The sequence below is a fragment of the Mus musculus genome, chromosome 1 (genome assembly GCF_000001635.26).
Source record: "Mus musculus strain C57BL/6J chromosome 1, GRCm38.p6 C57BL/6J".
Taxonomy (NCBI): domain Eukaryota; kingdom Metazoa; phylum Chordata; class Mammalia; order Rodentia; family Muridae; genus Mus; species Mus musculus.
This window is the reverse complement of record NC_000067.6, coordinates 84,389,169-84,412,818: the sequence shown is the minus strand read 5'-3', so window position 1 is coordinate 84,412,818 and position 23,650 is coordinate 84,389,169. Positions and strand designations below refer to the sequence as shown.

Below are 23,650 nucleotides of genomic sequence, written 5' to 3'. Positions count from 1 at the left end.
AATATCAACTAGACTAGGCACAAACCCTCATATCAAGGCTGGACCAGGCAAGCCAGTAGGAGGAAAGGGGTCACAGATGAAGGAAAAAGAGTCAGAGAAACCAAACTCCTGCTGTTAGGAATCTCATAAAAACACCAAACTACTACACAACCTCAACGTATATGCAGAAGACCTAGCTCAGGCCCACACAGGGTCCGTGACTATTAATCTCTTCAGTCTCTGTGATCCCCTGGGCCCTGTTTAGTTAATTCTGTGGGCAGTGTTCTCATGTCCTTGGCCACTCTGGCTCCTGCCATCCTTCCTTCCTCTTCTCTTTGGGGCTCTCCTGGCTCTGCCTACTGACAAATAATATTATTAAATGGACTGGCAAGGTGGCTCAGCAGGAAAAGGTGCTTGCCACACAAGCCTGCAAACCGGCACTCAGTCTTGAAACCCACATCAAGGTAGAGGGAGACAAGTGATTCCACAAAGTTGTCTTCTGACTGCTACATGTATGCCATGGCTTTGGTTTCTCCATGCATGAGTATGCACACACACACACACACACACACACACACACACACACACACACACACACACACACATGCATGCACACTAATAATAAATTTAAAAAGAGAAGTGGAGAGAGATGAGAGCCAGTGCCCTGCCCACTTTCTTCTTTCCACGTAGTCCAGGACTCTCACCCAGGGCGAGGTACTGCTCATGTTTAGGCTGGGTCTTTGTGTCTAGAAACTTCTTCACAGACACACCCCAAGACTTTTCAGTGATGCCAGAACAGCATTTCTCATGTCCTATAGATCAGATATTTCCATTATGATTGATAACCTTAGCAACAATTACAGTAATGAAGGAGCAATGGAAATAATTTTATGATTGGGGGTCACCACAACATTGAAGAACCGGATGAAAGGATCACAGTGTTAGGAAGGTTGAGAACCACTGCTCTAGCACCTGTCAAGTTGACAATCAACACAAGCCATGACAGGAAGCAAGTTTAATTAGTGTTGCTTTCTCTATGGAGACACTTGGGATTCGGTCACAGTGAATACTACTGGACACAGGGCTGAGCTAACCCAATGTGCAGCAAATGGCAGGACTTTTAGGAGTGAGAGTTAGGGCTGATGGGAAGGAGGAGAGGAAGGTAGATAAAGTTGACAAGAGACAGAGGGGCAAGTTCTTTTGTTTGCTCTAAAGGGAAAGCAAGGGTTGGAACATCATCTCTGCAATCATCTGCCTTACTCTCCCTACAGAATGGGCAGTGCAACTGTCTGCAGAAGCATTTCTGCCACTGGTATTCATGCATAAAAATCAGTATAAGTGGTATAGTAAGCACCCAGATAGGCTGACACCAATGTTACTAGTAGTTGTTTGGAGTTAGAACTTTAATAGCTGATGGCTTGGCTTTAACTTCATACCCTATGTGTTTTCTAGGTGGCTGGTTTGGGTGTTTTTGTTTTTTAGCTATTATACATTAATATAACTGCACAAGGGTAATGGGAAGTTAGGCACAGGGTGAAACTTCTGCAGTTCTGAAAACCCATCACAATGCTACAAGTACTACTACATTCATATGTTTCTGGTGCAAGAATGGACAGACAGTCCAAACTGCATCATGACCCAGAAACCATTGTCTGCAGTGATAATGCCTAGCTCTTAAAGGAAGATTCCCCATGAATGTGAGGCGAATTTCATAGCCTCAGAGTATCAAAAAGTCAAGGTATAGCTTCATGTTGGATTAATTTCTATTTCTTTATAGCAGAATAAATGTAATGATTATTCAATATTTGTTTGGGATTCTTAGTGACAAAGGTTAGAAAGAAAGCATTTCAGTTTTTAATTATGAAAACATGCCAGTGATGCTCACAAAAGAATGCTCACAAAAGCAATATATGATTGTTGTCGTTTTCATTCTAATTGTACATACTTGTAATTTTGTATTGTGCTGGCACACAACATGATAATCATACTTGATTTATACAATGCTAGGAAGTCTTTCTGGTTTTATTTTTAAATGGCTACATAATGTTCCCATGAAGGAATATTTACCAATCCCTTTGTTACACAGCTCATTTGGTGACTTACTGACCGTACCTGACATGGGTCCGTCATAAACGACTCTACCACAAATATTTTTGCCCATTTAACTTTTATACCTTCTGAGTTTTGGGGGAGTGGATAATGTCTCAGAAATTATATCACCAGGTTAGAGGTTTGGTCACATAGTATCTTTGTTGCTGAAGGAATGATATTTACTTTTTGGATAAAACCTTGTCTTTTGTTACATGTTCCTTAAAGAGTGAACAGGGCGTTCAAGTGCTTCTCTTGCACTGTGATTTATGCAGACATGAGCTGAATCCCAGTTTCCCCAGATTTGTTCATCACTTCACTAGGGGAGCGGGCCTAGGCCAGCATGCTCAAGGAACAATATGGCTATGGTTGAGGTAGCAACTGAATTTCTTAAATGGTCCAGAAGATGGTGAGCTCGGTCACGATGGAAAACTGGGAAAGTCTTCAAGGAGAAAGTCGAATTTGAACGAAATAGGATGACACCGCAAAGCACAGGGGTGCAGAGCTTGGGTCCTAGGTTCAATCCTTAGCATTGCAAACCAGAAAACAACAGCCAGGAAACCCTAATACAAGACAGTAGTCCTCCAGGAGTATTTTAGTTAATTGTCTTTACCTAGCCTACCTTTCTGGGAGATAAGCATGAATGGTTTTCAGCTTTCAAATACAAATTGTAAGTAATTTGGGTCAAATGGGGAAATATAATTGGCACATCACTCATTGTGGTCTAGGTCATTTTAAAACTTAATTCAGGAAAGAATCCTGTTAGAATAAAAAAATTCCCAGAAACATAATTGTTGATCCTTTAATATGAGAAGTATGAATTATTATTAGTTTTGCTGTTTATTTTTGTTTGAGACTAAACATGTTTCATAATTGTGCATGCTCAGTCTCTTGCCAAGGGGTGATACATATGTCAGTCCTCAGACTTAGCTTCAAGTGTGTGGACCTGGTTTTCCCTAACAAAATAGGATGTTTTGGAGGCCCATTTGGAATTTGGAATGACTTCTCATTCCTCTGGCAATCCCACCTGCGTGTCAGCCAAAGTACACTGGCTGGCTGTCATCCTTTGTGTGAGGACAGGGTTATGGTATTGTAGTTGCAGTTTCTTGCATGAGTTAAGATGTGTGCTCTGCTTTGAAGGTGCTCAGAGATCTGAGGGGGAATCAAGGAAGGGAAAGGATACATTGTGATTTGACACAGGAGATTCCGTGACAATGAACATCTTAACAAGCACTCATCACACAATGGCTCAGCCTGGTTTGGCTCAGGGAAGGTCCAGGGAAAGAGCGTCTGTCTTGAGAACAGACAGAGGAGTTCAGTCAGGCAAAGTCCAGCTGAGAAAGAGGTGAAGGCAGGCACATTTGGTCAGGGATTCAAGATGAGTGAGCATTGGGTGAGCATTCTGAGGTGGTGGGGGAGGTGTGAAGGTGGGTCCCAGGACCCAAGAGGAAGGCTTGAGCAGGAGGAACCCCTGAGCTTACCAATAGTAACCATGGTCATCTCCTCCCTACACTTACTTTCCAGCACAAAGCTACTCTGTTCTAATGACCTACAGGGCAATGTGGCTGTATTTTTTTAATAGAAGGATTATAGTCTTAGACTATAGATTTCTATAGTCTTAGACGATAGAAATGCAAGCGACTCAAGTATGCACCAGGGACTGTGAGCCCTTCCCAATTCATAGGAATCAAGTTTCTGCTAAGAAGAGCTTTTGTCCAGCCTTGCTGCCAAAAATCTCTCAATGAGTGCTTGGGTAACTGAATACTTCAATCTATTAAAAAAGAAAAACAACAGTGATTAAAGTTATTGCTAAAGGAAAAGAAACCCTAATACATGGAAAATTGCAACTATGTGTTCATAGCTTTGAGGGTTTTTAGTAAATCTATCTCATTGGTGGCTTTTAGGTTTGTGGATAAAGCGTTCACAAGGTCCTCTGGTTTGATATCCAGGAATGCATATACTGTGGTGGTGTTCACCTGGAATCCTGGTACTTGGGAGGTAGAGGCAGGTGGATCAGAAGTTCAAGGTCATCATAGGCCATACAGTGAGACTTTAGTGTAAAACCAAAAGCATAAGGCCCAAATCCAGGGCTCTGAGCTGACTTTACTATCCCAACCTATGAGCGGCTGGAGTGTGTAAAAGGGCCAGTTGGCCCTGCAGATCCAGAGCTGCAGGATCTCCACGACACAGGGCAACAACAGGATATCCCAGGGGCATCTCTGTGAGGGTCCAGTATTGATAGTGTAGCAGAAGCCAGAGACATTGAACCAGACCAATGACTCAATGCAGCAAACATTTGCAAGGAAAGCTGTTAGGGTAAAAGGGTGTACATCATGTGACACACAGCAGGATTCATGGAAGATGCTTTATATTTTTCTATTTTCTTTTGGTGGGAGGTTATAAGGGTCAAGGGAAGATATGGAAGGACTGGGAAACCAGTGGGCTTGGGGTGCATGTGAAATTCACAAAGAATCAATAAGAAAATATGAAAAAAATAATTTGCTATTAAGAAAAATAGGTAGATTAGATGATAGAGAGATGATAGATAGAATATAGGTAGATACAGTTATTATGTACAAATTGTGGCCTAGACTTTGCTTTTTAACATTATTTGGAGAATGTAGTTAGCTCTCTTGCCCTGGCTGGACTGGCTACGGATTGCTGGGTGCTGGATGAATGTGACCTCCTTGTAGCTATTCAGGCCAGCTGGCCTTCTCTCTGAACTTTGCTGGTGGCTTTATTTCACATTACAGCTGGATCTTTTTGTTGCTTGGTTTCCATTGATCAGCTCAATGGACACTTTGTGGTCTTTGAGATTTTTTAATTTTTGGATTATAATATAATTACATTATTTTCCCCTTCCTTCTTCTCCCTCCAAGCTCTCTCATACATACATTCTCCTTGCTCTCTTTCAGATTAATGGCTCTATCTATCTATCTATCTATCTATCTATCTATCTATCTATCTATCTATCTATCTATCTATCTACCTATCCTGTTCAACTCATATAGTATTTGTATATGTTTTCAGAGTTGACCATTTTGTACTGAATATTCAGTGGGTATGTTCTTTCTTGGGGAATTCTCTCTCTCTCTCTCTCTTTCTCTCTCTCTCTCCCTCTCTCTGAGACAAGGTCTTGAGCTTGTTATGGAGCCAAGGGTGACTCTAAACTTCTGATTCTCTTGACTCAAACTTTGGTGTGTTGGGATTGTATGTGTGTACCACATACATGTATGTGTGGCTGGTTTCTGTGGTTTGAGGGATCAAACACTGGGTGAGCTACATCCTAAGACTCTAGGAATGGAAGCTTCAGGAAGAGACCATGCACATCCAAGTGCAGAAGTAAGTTTCCCTTCAAGGCCCTGGACACAGAGAGGAGAGATTGCTTCCTGCAGGTATGAAGCCATGAGATCAGGGAAACACTTGGGAAAAATCCCAGACAAGATGCTGATCAATGTTTGACTATGACAAATATTCAACACAGATCCAGAAATTAAGGGCTGCTGTTCTAAAATGGTCTGCTCAAGTAGGGCGATCTCGTGTGTAGGCAGGAAGTCCATTTTATATTCTTCTGTTCCCTTTCTTGAGCCTCATTTCTTAAGGCAGTGACAAAGAAAGGAGAAAAAAGGCCAGCAATGTGTCAGAGCCCACAGGATGAGTCACTGGGTGTGGCAGTCACTTGAGCAATAGAAGCTGAGGAAGGAAGTGGAGGGCAAGCGAGGTCAGCGTCACATTGCTCTTATTTGCTTCATGCTCATTTTGCTTGAGACTGTCAGGATGGGCACTTCATTGTTCCTGTTCTCACCTGGGACAGGATGTAAGTTTTTTTTTTTTCTTTTCTACTTCAAAGGATCTGGGATGACTCCTAGTCTCACCTTCGTTGTCATTCAGCAATGTTGAAATGTCTCTCCGGTTGTCAAACACTTTTGTGTTTCCTTTGGAGACTCAGTGTTTGCCATTGGGATTTTTTTCCTTTATTCTTTGAGATGTCTATACATATACACAATAAAATATTGTCATATATACACTCTATTCCTTTTCAGTTTCCCCCTATCTGCTCAATACCTCCTCCATAACTTTATGCCCCCCACCCCCACCCCCAGCTACTCATTAAAGTCAATTACTGCTGCCTAAATGTTCATGAGTATTGAGGCCAGCCATTGAGAACCTTTAACTTTCAGGTTTTTGACTTCCTAGAAATGCCATAGGTTTTGGGATATGTAGAGAACATGGAGATAAGTTTTCTTAGTAGAGCCCATGGGCAGGAATTAAAGGGATTAAATTTGTTATTTTCTAATAAGGCACATATTTTAATGCTATTCTAAAGCAAGGAGTGGGCACACACACATTCATATACATAAAAGAACAGATGCATATGTGTACATATGCATATATTCATTCACATAAATACATGTATACACATATGCACATATAATCATAGACACAAACATGCACACATATCATACACATATGTATACAACACACACATATACACATAGACATGCACACACATACACCACACACACACAGGTATATATACACATGCACACATGCACACATGCACACATGCACACACACACACACACACCATGAACCTATCCCCAGTGCAGCCACATGCTAGTGAAACACCTCCCTTTTGAAGGCCATAGGAACCAGAGAGTGTTCCATGAGTCACCCTCTCCTGTTTGCTTCTCTGCAGGAACACACTGCGAACTGTACAAGGACCCCTGTGCTAACATCAGCTGTCTGAATGGAGGTACCTGTGACAGCGAGGGGCTGAATGGCACGTGCATCTGTGCACCCGGGTTCACAGGTGAGTGATCTAGGAGCATGCTTTCAAACTCACCACACAGTCTGTGTGGTTGCCAAGGTTAAAAGACCCCAAACCCTCTGCCATGAACCGCTGCCAAACAGGGATGCCTTTATAAAATGTCAGGAGGCATTGGTTCAATGAGATCTATTTTAAAACAATAGACTGTGTTGTCATTAAAGTCTCTTCTGAAGTGAGTATTTGTCATTTAGATTTGCTGCAACTGCCATCCCTGTGCATTTCCAGAGTAGGAGCTTTGAAGCTTAAGCCAGAGGCACTTAAGAGAACACTTGAAAGTGGTAGTATTAATGTAGTGTGAAGGGGACAGGAGTGTGTCTTTTGTGCAAGCTCCATTCAGATACTGTTTTATTTTTATTGAATGTGGTAAATGTAACAGAATTTTGAGAACTGTAGACAATTGGTGGTATTGGGGAGGAAGGGTTCAAGGTCATAATGGGAACACCCACTGGAGTGGGCTGTGACAGTTGCAGACACAGGAACTGGGTTCACTCAAGTCTCTTGGTGGCTTCTGAACACTATCAGGGAATTAAGTCTATATCAGGGGACCCAAGCTAATAGGATTTGTTATCCGTGCTGTACCCACATGTGTGGGTTAGAAGTGGGGGCCCTCGGGAAGTTTGACTGCGTGCACCCCAGGTGGGGCAGGCATTAGGCTGTGAGAAGCCGCAGGATCAGCCTCCAGGGCTGGGGAAGCGCAGCCTGAGGTTCCCGAGGATCTTCACGAGTTGGCTCAAGGTTCCCCGGGCTGCACAGAGGCCAGGGGTGGCAGGTTCTAGCTCTTGGGCACTGTAGACGCTGCTGGATGCCATGGAAGAGCTGAGAACTGAGTGGAGGCCCGTGGGGCTGGCCCGGGGCCAAAGGGGAAAGCTGGGAGGAGAGATCTGGCTGGGTCCCTCCGGGATCAGAGTGTCCTAGGCTTGCTTGGGCAGGCGGGTTGGCTGGGAATGCGTCTGGGAATGCAGAGAGGCCTCCTGCTTGAGATTAGGCTGGGCTCTTTAGAGGAAGACCTGCTCCATTGTCATCCCCCCTGCCCCGTCCTGATGAGAAGAGGCAGTCCATGGTTTTAAAGCATTTATTGTTATGGTGGATAGTTGTGATGAGTGAAACTGTACCCCACTTTCTCAGGGAGGGCCCGAGGCTTTTGCAGGAAGGAGTGAGTGTCTGGGAAGGGAAGCTTAATTGGCTAAGCCCTTCAGGCCTTTGGTTACCTCATTAAAATGAAGATCTGTAGTCAAGTCCTCTACCTGTGGAGGGGCTTGGGGCATTGCCCTATGTGACTGAAGGACACAGAATTATGGAGAGCTGAGGCCTTGTGTCAGGAGCCTGGTGTCTAAGAACATGGCAGGCAAATGCCTTCTGTTCCTTGCAGTTACCTGCTGAGTGCCCAGGATTTAAACCTAGTTCAACCAGAAAACAGGCTGCCTTTCACGATCTCACACACATGTGCTTGGAGACCTTACAGATCTATGGAAGTAGACATAAGATGTTATGTTGGATGTGTGTGCTGAGGGGGAGGGTTTCAGTTTTCATCAGATTCTCACAGGAAGTCTGAAACCACAAGAGTCCAGAATATTCCAAATTTCAACCTTGGTTTTCCCTGTAGAGCTCAGACTAAAGAATAAGATAAGGTGAGGACTGGGGACATAGCTTAGCAGGTAAAGTGCTTGCTGAGAAAGTATAAGGACCTGAGCTAGTTACAACACTGGGGCCCACATACAAAAGCTGAGTGAGGTGGTACACTTTTCCTCCCTGAGCTGGGAAGGGGAGACAGGCAAGCTCACGGACCAGCTAACTTAGCCGCATGGCAAGTTCCAGGTCAGTGGATGACCCTGTCTCAAAACACAAGGTGATTGGTGACTGAAGGACAGCACTCAAGGAGGCCATCTGGTGTCCACACACATGAGCATTCATAACCACACACATATCCATATGTGCACGCACACATTCACTCCACACATACATGTACATAAGAAAAGAACACAAGGTCTATATTTTTGGTACGTTGTTAAATCAACAAAGGTGAAGGGTCCCTCTGCTATGAGTTTGGGGGAAGGCTGTACTTAGAAGGAGGAGGCAGGTGCTCTGTAGAGAAACACGTAGCATCCTCTGATAGGGGCTCCCTTGCTTAGTCTTGACCTCTCCTTCCGGGACACTTCAGCCACCTCGACACCCTACAGCATCTTGCAGAGTCCACTGTCTAGTCCTTTCTGGGAATCCTGAGCTGTTTACCCTTGGGGAAGGGTGCCAACAGCCAAGTGGCTGGGGAAGGACCAACTTCTGATCTTATTTCCCCCCCCCCCCCTATTTCTCTGTTTTACATCCTGTGCTTTCCTTCTGGGTTGTCCTGAAACTGAGAAATGGGCTTGCTCCAGAGAATGACTTGCAGATGGTTTTGTTTATCTGATGGCTTATAAACACAGAGAGACATTTATATATCAGTCGGCGGAGGCAAAAATGTGGTGGGGGAGATTCCTGGGTCTTTTCCAGATATTTCTGTCTTACCAGTAATAAATAAAAAGCATGCAAGAAATTAGAAGATTTAAGGTTATTGAAATAACGTACCCATTAGCATCATACTGCTGGAAAATAACTTCATTAACATATTGACATCTGAGAGTTTTCCTGAAGCTCTATGTATAGATTATGGAATACAGTGTAGGTGTATATATATATGGATACAAATGGGATCATAATATTCATGTTATTTGCAGCCTACTTTTAACAAGAGTCAATGAATAAGTAAATAATAAATGTGTTTTTATATCAAGAATTACACCTTTAAATATTTTACTGTTTTATAATTTTGTGTGTATGGGGTGTGTGTGTGCATATATGTGCAGGAACCCCCACTGAGGCCAGAAGGGACCATTATATCCCTGGAGCTGGAATTCTAGGTGGTTGTGAGCTGCCCAGTGTGGGGGTGAGAACAGAACATGAGTTCTTTGGAAGAGCAGTGTGTGCTCTTAACAGCTGAGACATCTTTCTAGCTCCAGTGCTTTTACTTCTAAAGTGTTTTTACTGGTTGTCCTGTAGTCAATTCTGTGAAATGCCATGATTTGTTTTTAGCTCATCTTAAGTTTGTTTTTTTGGCAGTTAAGAATGTTTCCTTATTATAAACAATAATGAAAGGAATGTCTTTACACGTGTATTTTTCTATGTACACTACCCCCACTCTCACCCCTTTTAGTACAATTCCCGAGGACTAGAAACTCAGGGGTCCAGGAGAACAGATTTTTACACACATGTCATGTTCTCCAAGGAAAAACAAAGCAAGACAAAACAAAAATGCTAACTTCATACCTAATGACATGACTGTCTGTGTCCTTGTCTGGACATACATCCTCCAGAGTTATCATTCCTGTACGCAGCTGTGTCTTTTTAATTGTTTAGTTTGAAGATCTGCTGTTCTAAGAGTTGAAGACTTTAGAGACAGATTTCTTATCAGTTGTGTTCCTTCTTTTGTGAACACCCTGTTCAGAGCTGTGTCTACTTTTCTGCTAGGATGCTCACACTAATTTCTTTAGCTGTTTAGTTTGACTGCGTTAAATCTTATCTGACAAGACCATAAGTATTTTCTCTTTGTCACTTGCCTTTCAGATGTGCACAGAGTGTTCTGTTTTTACATGTATTATATTTCAGCTTTACATAATTAACTTGACTTCCTCCCCCTTTTTGTCCTTGTTTCTCAAATGGCTTTCACTCTCCAGGTTTTATTAATATTATTATAGCCATGTGTGAGTTGAGCATTCAAATCTTTAATCCATTTGAAATTTACTTTGAAAAAATTTCTAGGTGAAAAGTGTAATATTTATTATAATGTTTATTTTTGTTTGTTTGTTTGTTTATTTAATAATCACTAAATCAATATTTATCTTATTTCCAATGTGTTATTTAGTAAACTGTCTTGGAGCTCTCAAGCACACAGCAAACACATAGATGATCTATTCTTTGCTCCTTTAAATGTTTAAATGCTGGACAGCACTTCAAATGATATTGTTACCACTATAAGTTGTTCTGCCTGGAAACTGTGGAATAACTTTGTTTCTTTACATGAATATATGTATACTTGTGTGTGCAGTGCCCACAGAGACAAAAAAGATGATATAGGACCCCCTCTGGGATTGGAGTTACAGGTGGTTTGAACCACCATATGGATGCTGGGACTTGAACCCCAGTTCTCTGGAGCCTTCCCTTCAGCTTCTGACCTTCTTTCCTTTTTCTTGTCTACCTGATTTTCTCTCGGAGTATCTGAGGTTCGGTAAAACTTACCATTGGCCAGCGAGTGAGTGGCTGGGAACCTCTTCATTGATGGAGCAGAGTGTGTTAGACAAGTAATGTCATTTAAGCAGGCGAGAGAGCGTCTCTGCCCTCCAAGCCTGGCATTCTTCTGCACAGCCTGCTCTTTCTATAGGACCGTGACCTGGTATAGGTCCTCCCTATTTTTCAGTTCTTGGATTGGCATCCACCCTTTTCTCCAAGGCTTTGTTAATCTGTTAGCCTTATAGTGAGAGCTCCCTAAGGCTTTAGCTTGAATTTCTCTATGGCAAAATGATGTCAAACATTTTTAATGTATCTTTTTGGATATCTGCATACCCTCCATGGTAAAGGGTCTCTTCATGTCTTTTGTAGTTTTTTTTTTTTTTTTTTTTTAAATCATGTCACAGCAAATCAAGGCCCCTTGCTATCCTTGTAATTGGGGCTATGGATGACCTCGGTCACTAGCTGAAGTGTTTGTTAGATTTTTTTTTCCCCCACCTTTTCACTTTTCTCTCCTTTTCCATGCTACACTGTGTGGAAGGATATCACTTGGCATTGCCTACCCTTAATGAGAGGCCTTTGCTCCTCTGTATTAGGGTGGGGTCACTAACGGACTATTTGGAATTCTTCTCTGTGAGAGATTTGTTTATTCTCTGCCATTTATTAGTTTGCTCAATCATTTATTTATATTAATGAGGACTCATGGGTACTTAGTGTATGGTTTGTGTTACAGAACAACACTTTTTAGTTTGTTTTACTGCTCACAGTGTTCCTACTTTGGGTACTGGTAGGTCTTTCATTTGGCTCTTATGCCCCTTCTACATATCTGCATATGGGTGTGGGGATTGCTGGTTTGTTGTGTTTCAGGACTTGCATGCTTTCTGACCTTTTAGGACTCTTCAGTCTCATCCTTTCTATTTCCTGCTCCACCTTGGAGTTATCTATTTCTCTAAGGTCCCCTGGATCCTTATTGAAGAATATTAGAAATAAATTCTAGGCACTAAAAGTACTTGTTGCCATTAGGATGTCACCGTGTTTAGACACCCTAGAGCCTCTTGGCTGACAAGGAAGTGTATGTATGTATACTAATGTGCGTAAATGGTACGTGTACATCCCACCATGCACTTATCTGGACCTATCTTAAGTTTAATGGAGGTTAATGGTGATATCCAACTCTAATCCAGCACCACAGGAATCCTCTTGGTCTTTTCTTATTTATCCATAACTCCCCACACCAACAGCAACCTAAGTAGTTTCTACTTCCAACATCCATTCAGTTGTCTTTCAATTCCAATATGGGCCATAGCAGTAGCAAACTTGCTACCTTATGTTCTTTTAGGCAATCATTTTTCCAGCTAGAATATAGGGTGTGCTTATAGTTTAATTAGTTTAACCAAGCCTAAGCAGGCATGGTGGTTCAAACATATAAATCTCAGCACTCCGGAGGTGGAGGCAGGAGGATTCAAGGTCACTATGTATCCTTTACTACATAGTAAGTTCAAAGTCAGTCTGGACTACATAAGACCCTATCTCAACAGGGACAGCATTCTAATGCAACTCCTTTCCAAAGTTATTAGGTCGGCATCCCAGGTTTTCAAGCCCTGTCCTTGAGTGTTACTTTGCTTCACCAACTGCGTTCCTTTATGGAATTTTCCAACTAGACATTATTTGTTTTGTTTTGTTTTTTTCCTTTTAAACTTTGTTTCATTAGTTACAAAGGCCATCTGTTTCCTTTCATCGAACTGCTTTTGAACCTTGGTCAAAAATCAGTTGGCAATATTTGTGTTGGTCTATTTTGAGTTCTTTCTTCTTTTTTGTTGATCGATGTGCCTGTTCAATTGCCAATACAGCCTTGACATCTAAAATCTACTGTAGCTACATGACTTTTAAAAGTGGACAGGTGGACTCTTACTACATCATCCTCTCCTCCTCTTTCTGGTCATTGTATGTTAACACTGTGAGTGGTGGGGCTAGTTTTATAATGCCAACCTTTTTATGTTGATCACTTTGTTTTGACCCTCTACTGGAGTGATTGTTGTGTCTTGCTGCTAAGATGGGACCCTTGGTGGCTTCCCTGAGGTATTCTGAGCAGTAAACCTTGAATTCCTCCTCCTCTGATTCAAGTTTGGGAATTTTTGTCTCTCACTCTAGTTGCTAGACTTTTAGAATTCAATGCACACATGCTTTTTAAATAGCAAACTCTAGTGAGGCAGCATCAGTTTGAGAGACAGTATCGCACTGGGATGGGAGACAGCATAATACTTTAGTATTTCGCCTGCTTTATGTATCTGTCTTCTGAGGCAGCATTCCCAACACATGATCTTGGCCTTGACAAAGTCCAGCTTTTGTCTCTATTTCAGCAAGCCACTGTGGCTGAGATCTTGCTGCTGGTGGACCTCAGGGGGACTGCAGCACGCAGCTGCCATGCTTTGCTTCTTGGTGCTTTGGAAGGTCTGGCGTCCAATTCTTCCAAGACTTTTATTTGTCATATTTCATTCAGACTTTTAGTTTATAGGGGTGGCTAAGACAGGTTCCAGTGGAAAAGTTCTAAATAAATAATGTGTTTGAACCTTGCTTCACCTATAATAAAGCTCTACTAAAATATGAATGAATAAGTGAAAGTGCCTGCTTTGAGGCCTGCACATGTTCAACAGTAGCTACTGTAGCTGCAGAGATTGTCATTTACACCTTTGAGCATGGACTCTGCTAACTTAAGGCTTTACTAGCAGCAGTGATTTGGGATATATATTTTTTAGTAGTTTTATATTTCCTCACTTAACCAAGGAAAGTATTACAAACAAATCAGTATGGTTATAGTTTTCTCTAAATACTACCCAGTATACATATTATCCACATTGCCTCTTACAAAGTAGTAGATTGAAGGCGAGGGAACTGGCTCAGCTGGTCAAGTGCCTGCCATGCAATCTGAGTTTGGACCTCCATCACCCATGTGAAAAGGAAGGACATGTAGAGGGAAGGACAGAGAAAGAGGGGCCACATGGCCTACTGGCTAGCCAGTCCAGCTAGTTTGTGAGCTCTGGGTTCAATGAAAGACCTTGTCTCAAAAAAATAAGGCAGAGGCTGGGAAAAGAAATAGCTTAGCAAATAACAGCATGGCCTGTTTTTCTAGAGGAACTGCTTTGATGTCCAACACCAACTTGGTGGGTTGCATCCATCTCTAATTTCAGTTCCAGGGTACCTTCTTCTGGTGTCTTCATGTGGTCCACAGACATACATGAATGCAAAGTACTCATACACGTTTTAAAAAATGGAACATGATAGAGGAAAACATTGAACTTAAACTTCTACCTTCTGCATATGTGGACATCTACATACACATGTGCGCACATGTGTATGCAGAGAGAAAGAGAAGAGAGATTGAGAAGAGAAAGGAAGGGAGAGAGAAGAAGGAAGAGAGAGAACAATAGACTAAGAAGGAATTGTGAAAGACTGCAAGTTCAGGTTCTAATCGCCAGCATCAGTCAAGGAGAAGTCATTTTTTGCATCTCTTCACATATGCTATTGGAGAATAGCAGTTGTGTGAGAGCACTGAGTTTTCTGTTTCTTTCTTCCTTTCTTTCTTTCTTCCTTTCTTCCTTTCTTTCTTTCTTCCTTTCTTTCTTTCTTTCTTTCTTTCTTTCTTTCTTTCTTTCTTTCTTTCTTTCTTTCTTTCTTTCTTTCTTTCTTTCCTTTTTTCCTTCCTTCCTTCCTTCCTTCCTTCCTTCCTTCCTTTCTTTCTTTCTTTTTTCTTTCTTTCTTTCTTTCTTTTTTCTAACTCAGGTGAAAGAAAATGATAAATGAGCCACCTAGAAAGACAACTGTCTCAGGCCCACAAAACTCTCAGATTCATTAAGGTGACCATTAGTAAAGACACATAGCTAGTACTAAAAGCTAAAACAGGACAAAATGCATACTGACTGGAGACAACGCCAGTGTGCTGAAACTCACGGGAAGATGGATGCTTGGCTGAGTGTGGTTGGGCCATTCTTGTCATTTCCACACTTGGGAAGCTGAGGTTTGAGGACTGTGGTGAGTTTACGGTCATGTTGTACATGGAGGGTGTGGCACTGCCCTTGTACTTGATGGAGCAGAGTAGGGTGTTGTTTTTTGCCCACTGTGAAGGTTGGGAAGAGCCAGGCTTTTTTTAATTGCTTAGGTCACAGGGGTCTCTTTTCCAAATTTGCCATGTCGGGTTACTGGCTGTTGCAGGCTGTTGTTTAGTAAATATCTCCATTATGGCTGTCTTCAAATGAATGGAAAGTGGCCCTGTTGTGTTTATCTGTGAACATCATTGATCTTTGCCTTTCAGCCTTTCTCAGTACACCCTGTTGATGTGCCTTACAACCAGTGTACCATGTAAGGCCATCTGGGATGGTGTCGCCTGTGCCCTCCTCCTCTCAGACGTGATCACCCTGGTGATACACAGGCACCACGTTTTAAACTGGTTAAGACAGGTTAGCACAAGGCAATTGATTCTCTGCCCTCTCTATTGATGTAAAGCATATTTATTGCAAGAAACAAATTCACCCTGTCCTGACTTATATAAAATGATTATAATAATTTTAGGATAACCCTGAGACTGTGGACATTTTGTTGGACAGATTTGACTTGCCATAGTCAAATGCCACTTATGCAAAGAGTGCCAAATGGAACAGACATGGAATCTTTCCATGTGAGATTCTTCCTTTAAAATGATCTGCAAGTAACATATGGTGGTTTTATAAATGTGAAGTAAACCAGTAACAGTTAGGAAGGCAATTTAATGCTAAATAAGCCTGGAAGTACACGGGGATGCTGTGTTTTGAGGATGGGACAATTGCTTGGCTCTGGTGTTTAGTTGATTGTGGCGATGACAGTAGCGTTTTGTTTGTTTGTTTTATCCCTTTCTGTGTTTATCTAAGCAAATGAGGGTTTATTTTTTTTCTCTTTTCTGTGTGTTAGTTTTTAAATTTTGTTCTTTAAGAGAAATTGCCTCTTCAGCTTCAGTGAGAGGCCCTTAAGTTCAAAACATGTATTACTCTTGCATCAGTTGACTGTGATGGCTATGAAATTGTTTAAGAGTGTTTTTGTTCATGGAACTTTTGCCAGCAAGATACTCCTTATATGGGAATATTTGGATCACAGTGATGTTGGTCTGTATGCTGGTTTGGCATGTTACATCAGGCTCTGTGGGCAGGTGAAGAACCCCTGAATGCTGGGTGTTAGCAGGGTCTGGCTGTCTTCATTGTAAGAGAAGAACAGATTGGAGTCGATGTGAGAGCATCCTTTGGGCCAACATTTCTCAGGAGGAGTGTGTCAGATTTTGGGTAATCTCATGTTTGTAACTGTTGCTCCAGTTGGGCTCGATGTCCCCACTGAGATTTTCAGTCCCTTTCCCGCTGAATCCAAGCATACAGAAGGATTAAGAGAGGAGAATCGGTTTTCACCAAGGACTTGTGAAACTGGGTATTCAACTGTGTCTACTAAAAGTCAATATCTAGCCGAGCGAAGTCAAACACTTGACGACAAAATAATCATGGGCTCTGAATGTTCTGCTTCCTGGAGCTGCATAAAAGGGCACGAGGTTCAGCATCTGGCTCCAAAACAAAGCAGACTTTAACAATATTGAAAACCTAAGTTTGCCTTTCAGGTCAATCTCAAAAGGTTTAAGATGGGGGAATAACTTTACTTCTTCATGGGCTCAAGGAGTCGTCTTAACAATGGCTTTTCTTTACTCATTTTTTTCCTCAAGTGAAAAGTCCTTGGTCAGCAATTTTCTGAGAGTTCTTCACTTTTTATAAATAGGAGACTGGGCTCCATGACTGGAAGATTGTGATCGCCAGCCTGGGATCTTGTTTGTTTATTTGTTTTGTTTTTCAAGGAATTCATAGGGGATATAAGTATAGCCAATCACTGTTAGTTTTCTTTATCCTCCTAGGTGAAGAGTGTGACATTGACATCAATGAATGTGATAGTAACCCATGTCATCATGCTGGAACCTGCTTGGACCAGCCCAATGGTTACACCTGCCACTGTCCTCATGGCTGGGTGGGAGCAAACTGTGAAATCCGTAAGTATCCCAGTTGTGAGCTATTTAGTTGTGGATATTTCCTTCAGCAAGAAGAGGGTGATAACTATAACCAAAAAGTCCCCATAACAATGACCATGACAAGGCTCAGAGGGACCATTTCAGTCACCCCTGTCTCCAGAGTCCAAGTAGTACTTTTGTCTCTTGCTTTCTGCCATGCCCAGTCCTTGAGCTTGCATCCAACCCTTCCACTGGGGATGAGAGTCTTCAAATGTCATCCAAAGTTCACTACTACTTGGTCAGCCAAAAAATGTGCTTCACAGGCAGGCATTAGAATACTATCAAAAAAATGCAGCCTCCCTGGAAACTCTAAAAAAGCAAACTAGGATTTGAATTCCCTTTGGCTTTTGTGTTTTCAAGTGTCTTTGAATAGAACAGGTTCCTTCAGTTGCTTGGAGAAAAATCCAGCAAGGATGAATGCAAAAGAAGAGCTGAAAGGCATTGGAGCTGTGGATGAATGGACTAACATTTGAAAAATCAGGATTAGAGTCTGATGTCCTAGAACAGTGTAGCACTCTGATGGAGGTGACAAGCCCTGACATGGGCTTGTGTTTTTATCTGTTTTGAAAGCTGACAAATCACGGGGCGTGGTGGCGCACACCTTTAATTCCTCCAGTGCTTGGGAGGCAGAGGCAGGCAGATTTCTGAGTTCCAGGCCAGCCTGGTCTACAAAGTGAGTTCCAAGACAGCCAGGGCTACACAGAGAAACCCTGTCTTGAAAAACCAAAAAAAAAGGAAGAAAGAGTAACAGTAACTTGGGCTGGAGAGATGGCTCAGCCAGTAAAGTGTTTTCAGGATGAGTATGAAGATCAGAGTTTAGATCCTTATTGCCTACATCAAAAGCCATGTGTAGTGGCATGTATTCATAATCCTAATGCTTTGAAGGCAGACACCATGGAGATCCCTGAGGTTTCCTGGCCAGTTAACTTAGCCAAATCCAGGACCCACATGTCCCAATCAGAAACTCTGTCTCAAAAACAAACAAACAAACATACAAACAAACAAACAAAACCCCAACAAAACCATATTAAACTGGGTGGCCTCCTGAGGGACGACACCTGAGGCTGAGTATCCCTGGTCAAGTTATAGTCCCATCTATCTTTGACCTAACCGTTTCAACTCCAGTTGGTTCTATAAAGTGGTCTGACAAAAATCTCCGAACTGTTCTCAATCTTTTCTTGATAGACAAGTTCTTCTTCTGGTCATACCAGGGCTTTGGGCATTCTGTTCCAAAAAGAGATTCCTGGGGAAATTACAATTCCTTGGAGTCCACTGTTTTTAATAGTATGATAGCTAAAAGAAAAGACACAGTATCTCTCTTTAGAGTGTTATCTTTCATGCAAGAATGGTTACAGTTTGTTTTTAGACATCCATCTTGCAGAATTTGATATGAAAATTCCTAAAATATGTCTGTGCCTGAGACGACTATTATAAACAGAATAAAATGAAGAGCCAAGATTGTGTTTTGTAGCCATGCGTAAATGCCTCACCATAACATCTTGGCTTTAGTTACTCTTGAAAGGGTTGGCACACATGAGTCCATTTTTTGTTGGCTATAAGAGATGATCTAATTATGCAGTTCAGATTGGTCAGCCTAAGAAGTTCACAATCTTCCTGCTTCAACCTCTTGGGTAATATTTGCTCAGCATGACATTATTTCCATCCTGATAAATCCCTCTCTTATCTCTGAACAACCTTTCATGAAGACACACCCTCAAACATCAGAAGATGACTCTGTTTGTGACCACTCCCTAAATTTGTAAGATGTTTGAAGTTTTTATTTTTGTCGTGATGTAGATGTATAATTCTACATAAAACCTAAATTTTATTTCAAGAGTAGAGGCTGAAATAATATATAAGGAACCTCTTGTGCAGGTCTTCTATGTGCTGATGCTAACTGTTGCTACCTCCTTTGTATGTTAAACATATTTATGTCCCTCTTTATTACACAAGTCTTCTAAGACACAAATTCAGGAGATGTTCTTCTCTGATCATGTCCATTTGGTTCTAGATGGATTTTATATCTGAATGTCTGAGTTTTTCATAGACATGAGAAAATATCTGCTATAATTTTGTTGACTACCTTTGCTAAGCTCATAGTGGTCATCTCAACTCCTTCAGTCCATGGACTTAGGTTTGGTCTCTTGAGCAGATTCTCCAGTTCCTAGATGTGTGGTCATGTTCTTTTAATTAATTCCTTTTTTGTTAGAGATGTTTGATTGTAGTGTTTCATTAGCCTTGTCCCCTACTCCTTAGAGTATTTCTTCTTGCTTGATTGTGGCTATTGGTCATGCATTTCTTGTGTTTTTACATTTTATTCCTTGAGGATTTTTTTTGTTTCCAACATTTCCATTTGTTTATTTATTTTTCAGAATCTCAATTTTCTTGCTGGGACTTTCTTCTGTGTTGCCAGCTTTCTTCATGCTCATTGTTGATTTTCTCATTTATTTCCCTCCCCTCCTTTCCTTAATACTGATTTTTCTCTCCAGGTCCTGGACTGGACTTCTCCACTTGTTCATATCTTTTCACATATCACTGATCATTCTTACCAGAAATATTTTGAATCGTCACCTGGTACTTTAGCCATTTAAGTGAATCCAGTGGTTGCAGAGTTCAGATCATTTGGAGCAGTCATGTTGCCTTGCTTTCTCGTGTTCCTTATACTTCTGTGTTGTAATTTGTACATCTATTAATTTGGATATTTCTTCTCTGTGTGGGTGATATGTTGTCCTTTTTATTGAATAGCCTACTCTGGAAGACTCTATCTCCAGTCTAACTAGGCAAGAAGAGAACAAATTGCTTTTAGAAACAACTACATCACACTATATAAGAATATAGAAATAGACTCAAAAATCAAATACCACCCATCAATCTATCACCAATAACTATAAAACTGAAAAAGAAAAAGGCACTGTAGAATATGGCATGAAACTAAATATCATTTGTAGTAAAGAAGGGTGAAATAGTGAATGAATGAGTTAAGGGAACGAGTCAAAGAAAGGGTAGAAAAGGGGGAGAGAAGCAATATTAAATAAACAGAAGGAGAAACAAAGGGGTGGGTAAATGAAGCTGCAGAGAGGACCAAGGGAAAAATAAAGAAAAGGAAAATAAGTGATTTCTCATTCATGACAAAGTTCAAAAGAAGATAAGGAAGATTAAAAGGGGAGTAAAAAAAATTAAAACATGAGAGTATTAAAAGCAAGAAAGTTGCAATACTATTTAATATAGAAAGAAATGAAAAAAGAGGAAACAGGCTGAAGATAGAGAAAAATAGAAAGAAAAGAAAGAAAATGCCTCTATATGGACAAATTTATAGACACAATTAGGTGAAGATATGGAGGGGAATAACAAATAAAAAAAAATCTTAAAAATACAACAAAATGAGTCTCATCTAAATGCTCACATTGTAATGGGGGTGGGGGTGGGGGTGGGGAGTTGACTCAGTCCTTAAGAACAGTGGATGCTCTTTCAGAGGACCAAGGTGGTTTTGTTCCCAGGACCTACATGCCAGTTCACAACAGTCTATAGCTCCAGTTATAGGGAATATGAATCCTATTTTGGCTTCCATGAGCAGTACATGCATGTGGTACACATACATACATGCACACACAACACCTGCGCACATCTTTAGAGTTTCCATAGCTGGGATAAAACACAATGACCAAAAAGCAAGTTGGGGAGAAAAAGTTTATTTGGCTTATACTTCCATATGCTATTTATTATTGAAGGCAGTCAGGACAGGAACTCACATAGGAATCAGGATGTGGGAGCTGATATAGAGGTCATGGAGGAGTGCTGCTTACTGGCTTAACCTTGCTTGCTCAGCCTGCTTTCTTGTAGAACCCAGGACAACCAGTCCAGGGATGACACCACTCACAAAGGGCTAGGCCCTCTCCCACTGATCACTAATTGAGAAAATGCCCGGTAGCTGGAGCTCATGCAGACATTTCCTCAACTGAGACTCCTTCTTCTCTGATGACTCTAGCTTGTGTCAGGTTGACACAAAACCAGCCAGCACAACACATAAAATAAAAATCTCAAAACGGGGGCATCACAAGGGTTACCAAGAAAGGACAAAAAGATAATGTGTTGGGCTAGCTTATTTCTTGGACCTTAAACATTTTAAAGTGACAGTTACATGCATGGGGATGGGTGTCAGTTAAATTATGGGCTCTTTAGGGAGACTGCTTGATGTCTGAAGATTACTCTTCATGGAAGCAATTTTCCTTTTTTTTTGTGTAGCAGGGACCTTTCTCTGTTGACCCTATTCAGCTTTCCATTCTGTCGGTTGGGCACTCAGTTTCTCAAAAAACCCTTAGGTCGCAAGGTGGCTAAGGTTTTAGCTGGAGATGCTCCCCAAGTGCATAGGAATGTGGGAAGCAGCCACAGCACCAAGATTGATATGGGCAGAAGTCCATCTTTGTGTTTTACGGACCTCCTGAGTATGAATCACCCTGCTGGAGGAATGTGGTGTGGGAATCGTGTTGACCCCTAGAACTTTAGAGTTTGTAGACTTAAGAGCTGTGGAGGACAGATGTGAGGCTTTAGGATTTGATCAACTCACTGGCCTTGGTTTAGGATCATCAAACCCAGGTCTTTGCTCAGTGGATGGACTCTGTACACAGCCAAAGGCAGAACTGTCCCTCCATATGCACTTCCTAGCCTTAGCAAAGCCCCCTTTACCCCTCCTCTTTTGTTGTCATAATCTGCTCTTCTGTTCCCCCAGAACTGCATCTCCAGGTCTTCCTTGCCCAGGGGCAATGGCAGGTCAGAGCAAGACTCCCTGATCTGTGGATATTCTCTGATCTCAGCACACCACTGTAGCTCAGTTTGTTTGTTTCAACTATTATTGTATGTGTATGCATGCACTATCTGCATGTACCCAACACAACATAGGTGGAACTCTTAATAAATGCCAGCCTAAAATTAACCAAAATAGTAACTTTCACAGCAAGTACAGTTTTCTGCCAACCCCCATCACTGGGGTGCTTTAATGACATCTCCAATTTACTCCTTATAAATCAGAGTTCCGGATCTCCTGCTTGCTCTTTCTTGGTCACTCTAAGGTCACCCCTACTTAGCTGCAGTACCTCATGCATCCATGAAAAAGAGAGATTTCATTCTCTCCCTGTCAAGTCCCTCCCACCCCATCTAATCCATCCCTGATGCCATACTCACTTGCTGTAAGTGATTCATACTGTCCCCACTACCCCAGGCCAAGCCACTATCTGCTCTGCCCCATACTGGAGTATCCCCTGAACTGGCTTCTATACTCAGCCCTGCAACAGTGTTTCTCAACCTTCCTAGTGCTTCAGCCATTTAATACAGTTAATCATGTTGTAGTGATCTCCCAACCATAAAATTAGTTTCATTGATACTTCATAATTGTAATTTTGCTAATGTTATGAATCATAATGTAAATATTTGATATGTAGGATATCTGACATGCCCAGTACTATTAAAATAAGAAATCCATCAAGACCCAAGGCTCTGCTAGTTGCTTCAAGAGCCTCAGCAACCTGCCCCTGGGAGATGCCTCTCCCTTCACTGGACCTGTCTGCCTCAGTCTCCTCACACTGGCATCTGCTGGTCTTATGTCCTGCTCTTCTGCTACAGGCCTGAGCTCATTATGCTGTCTTGCCTAGGGTAGTCTTCCCTCTGCTCTCCCTCACCCCTGCTTTATGTTGAGTGGCCATCAATGTGCAAGCTCTCTTGACTCAGTTAAATGATCACCCCGTCCCCTCCCCTGTTTCAGTACAGCTGTTGTTGCCTTGGCACACCTGTACTTTCACGATTCAGTGACATTCTGCTGATGCTAGTATCTGTCTAAAGACCCAAGCTTTCAAGAACTCACTTCTCCCCAACTTTCTCCTTCATGCTTTATCGAAGCACACAGTAGGCACTCAAATCATAGGTGTACTGCAAATTGTTCTTTATAAAGTAGTGTGTCCCCCTTTTGTCTTAGTGTTCCATTGCTGTGGCAAGATACCATGACCATAGCAAATCAGTTAATTGGGATTGGCTTGCAATTTCAGAGGTTCAGTCCATTATCATCATGAAGGGGAGTGTAGCTGCATGCAGACAGACATAATGGTGGATAAGCAACAGAGAGTTCTGTCTCCAGGTCTGCAGGCAGCAGGAAGAGAGCAACTCTGGGTCTGGCTTGAGCATCTGAAACCTTCAAGTCCAGCCCTCAGTGACACTCTTCCTCTAACAGGGCCACATCTCCTAATCCTTTCAAGTAGTGCCAGTCCCTATGAGCCATCTTCATTCAAATCAGATCCATTAACTGTCTGAAAATCAGCAATAGCCAGAAGCTGGAAAGAACCCAGATGTCCCTCAACAGAGGAATGAATACAGAAAATGTGGTACATTTACATAATGGAGTACTACTCAGCTATTAAAAGCAATGAATTTATGAAATTCTT

At 41.8% G+C, this 23,650-nt stretch overlaps 1 protein-coding gene across 1 annotated transcript in view; it reads left to right on the top strand.

Moving 5' to 3' along the window:
• Window positions 1–23,650, top strand: part of Dner (delta/notch-like EGF repeat containing) — a 326,383-nt gene that overhangs the window by 283,403 nt on the left and 19,330 nt on the right. Inside the window, exons 10-11 of the mRNA NM_152915.1 lie at window positions 6,767–6,880; window positions 17,073–17,204. Of these exons, the coding sequence (NP_690879.1) occupies window positions 6,767–6,880; window positions 17,073–17,204 (246 nt within the window). The remainder of the gene's footprint in view (window positions 1–6,766; window positions 6,881–17,072; window positions 17,205–23,650) is intronic.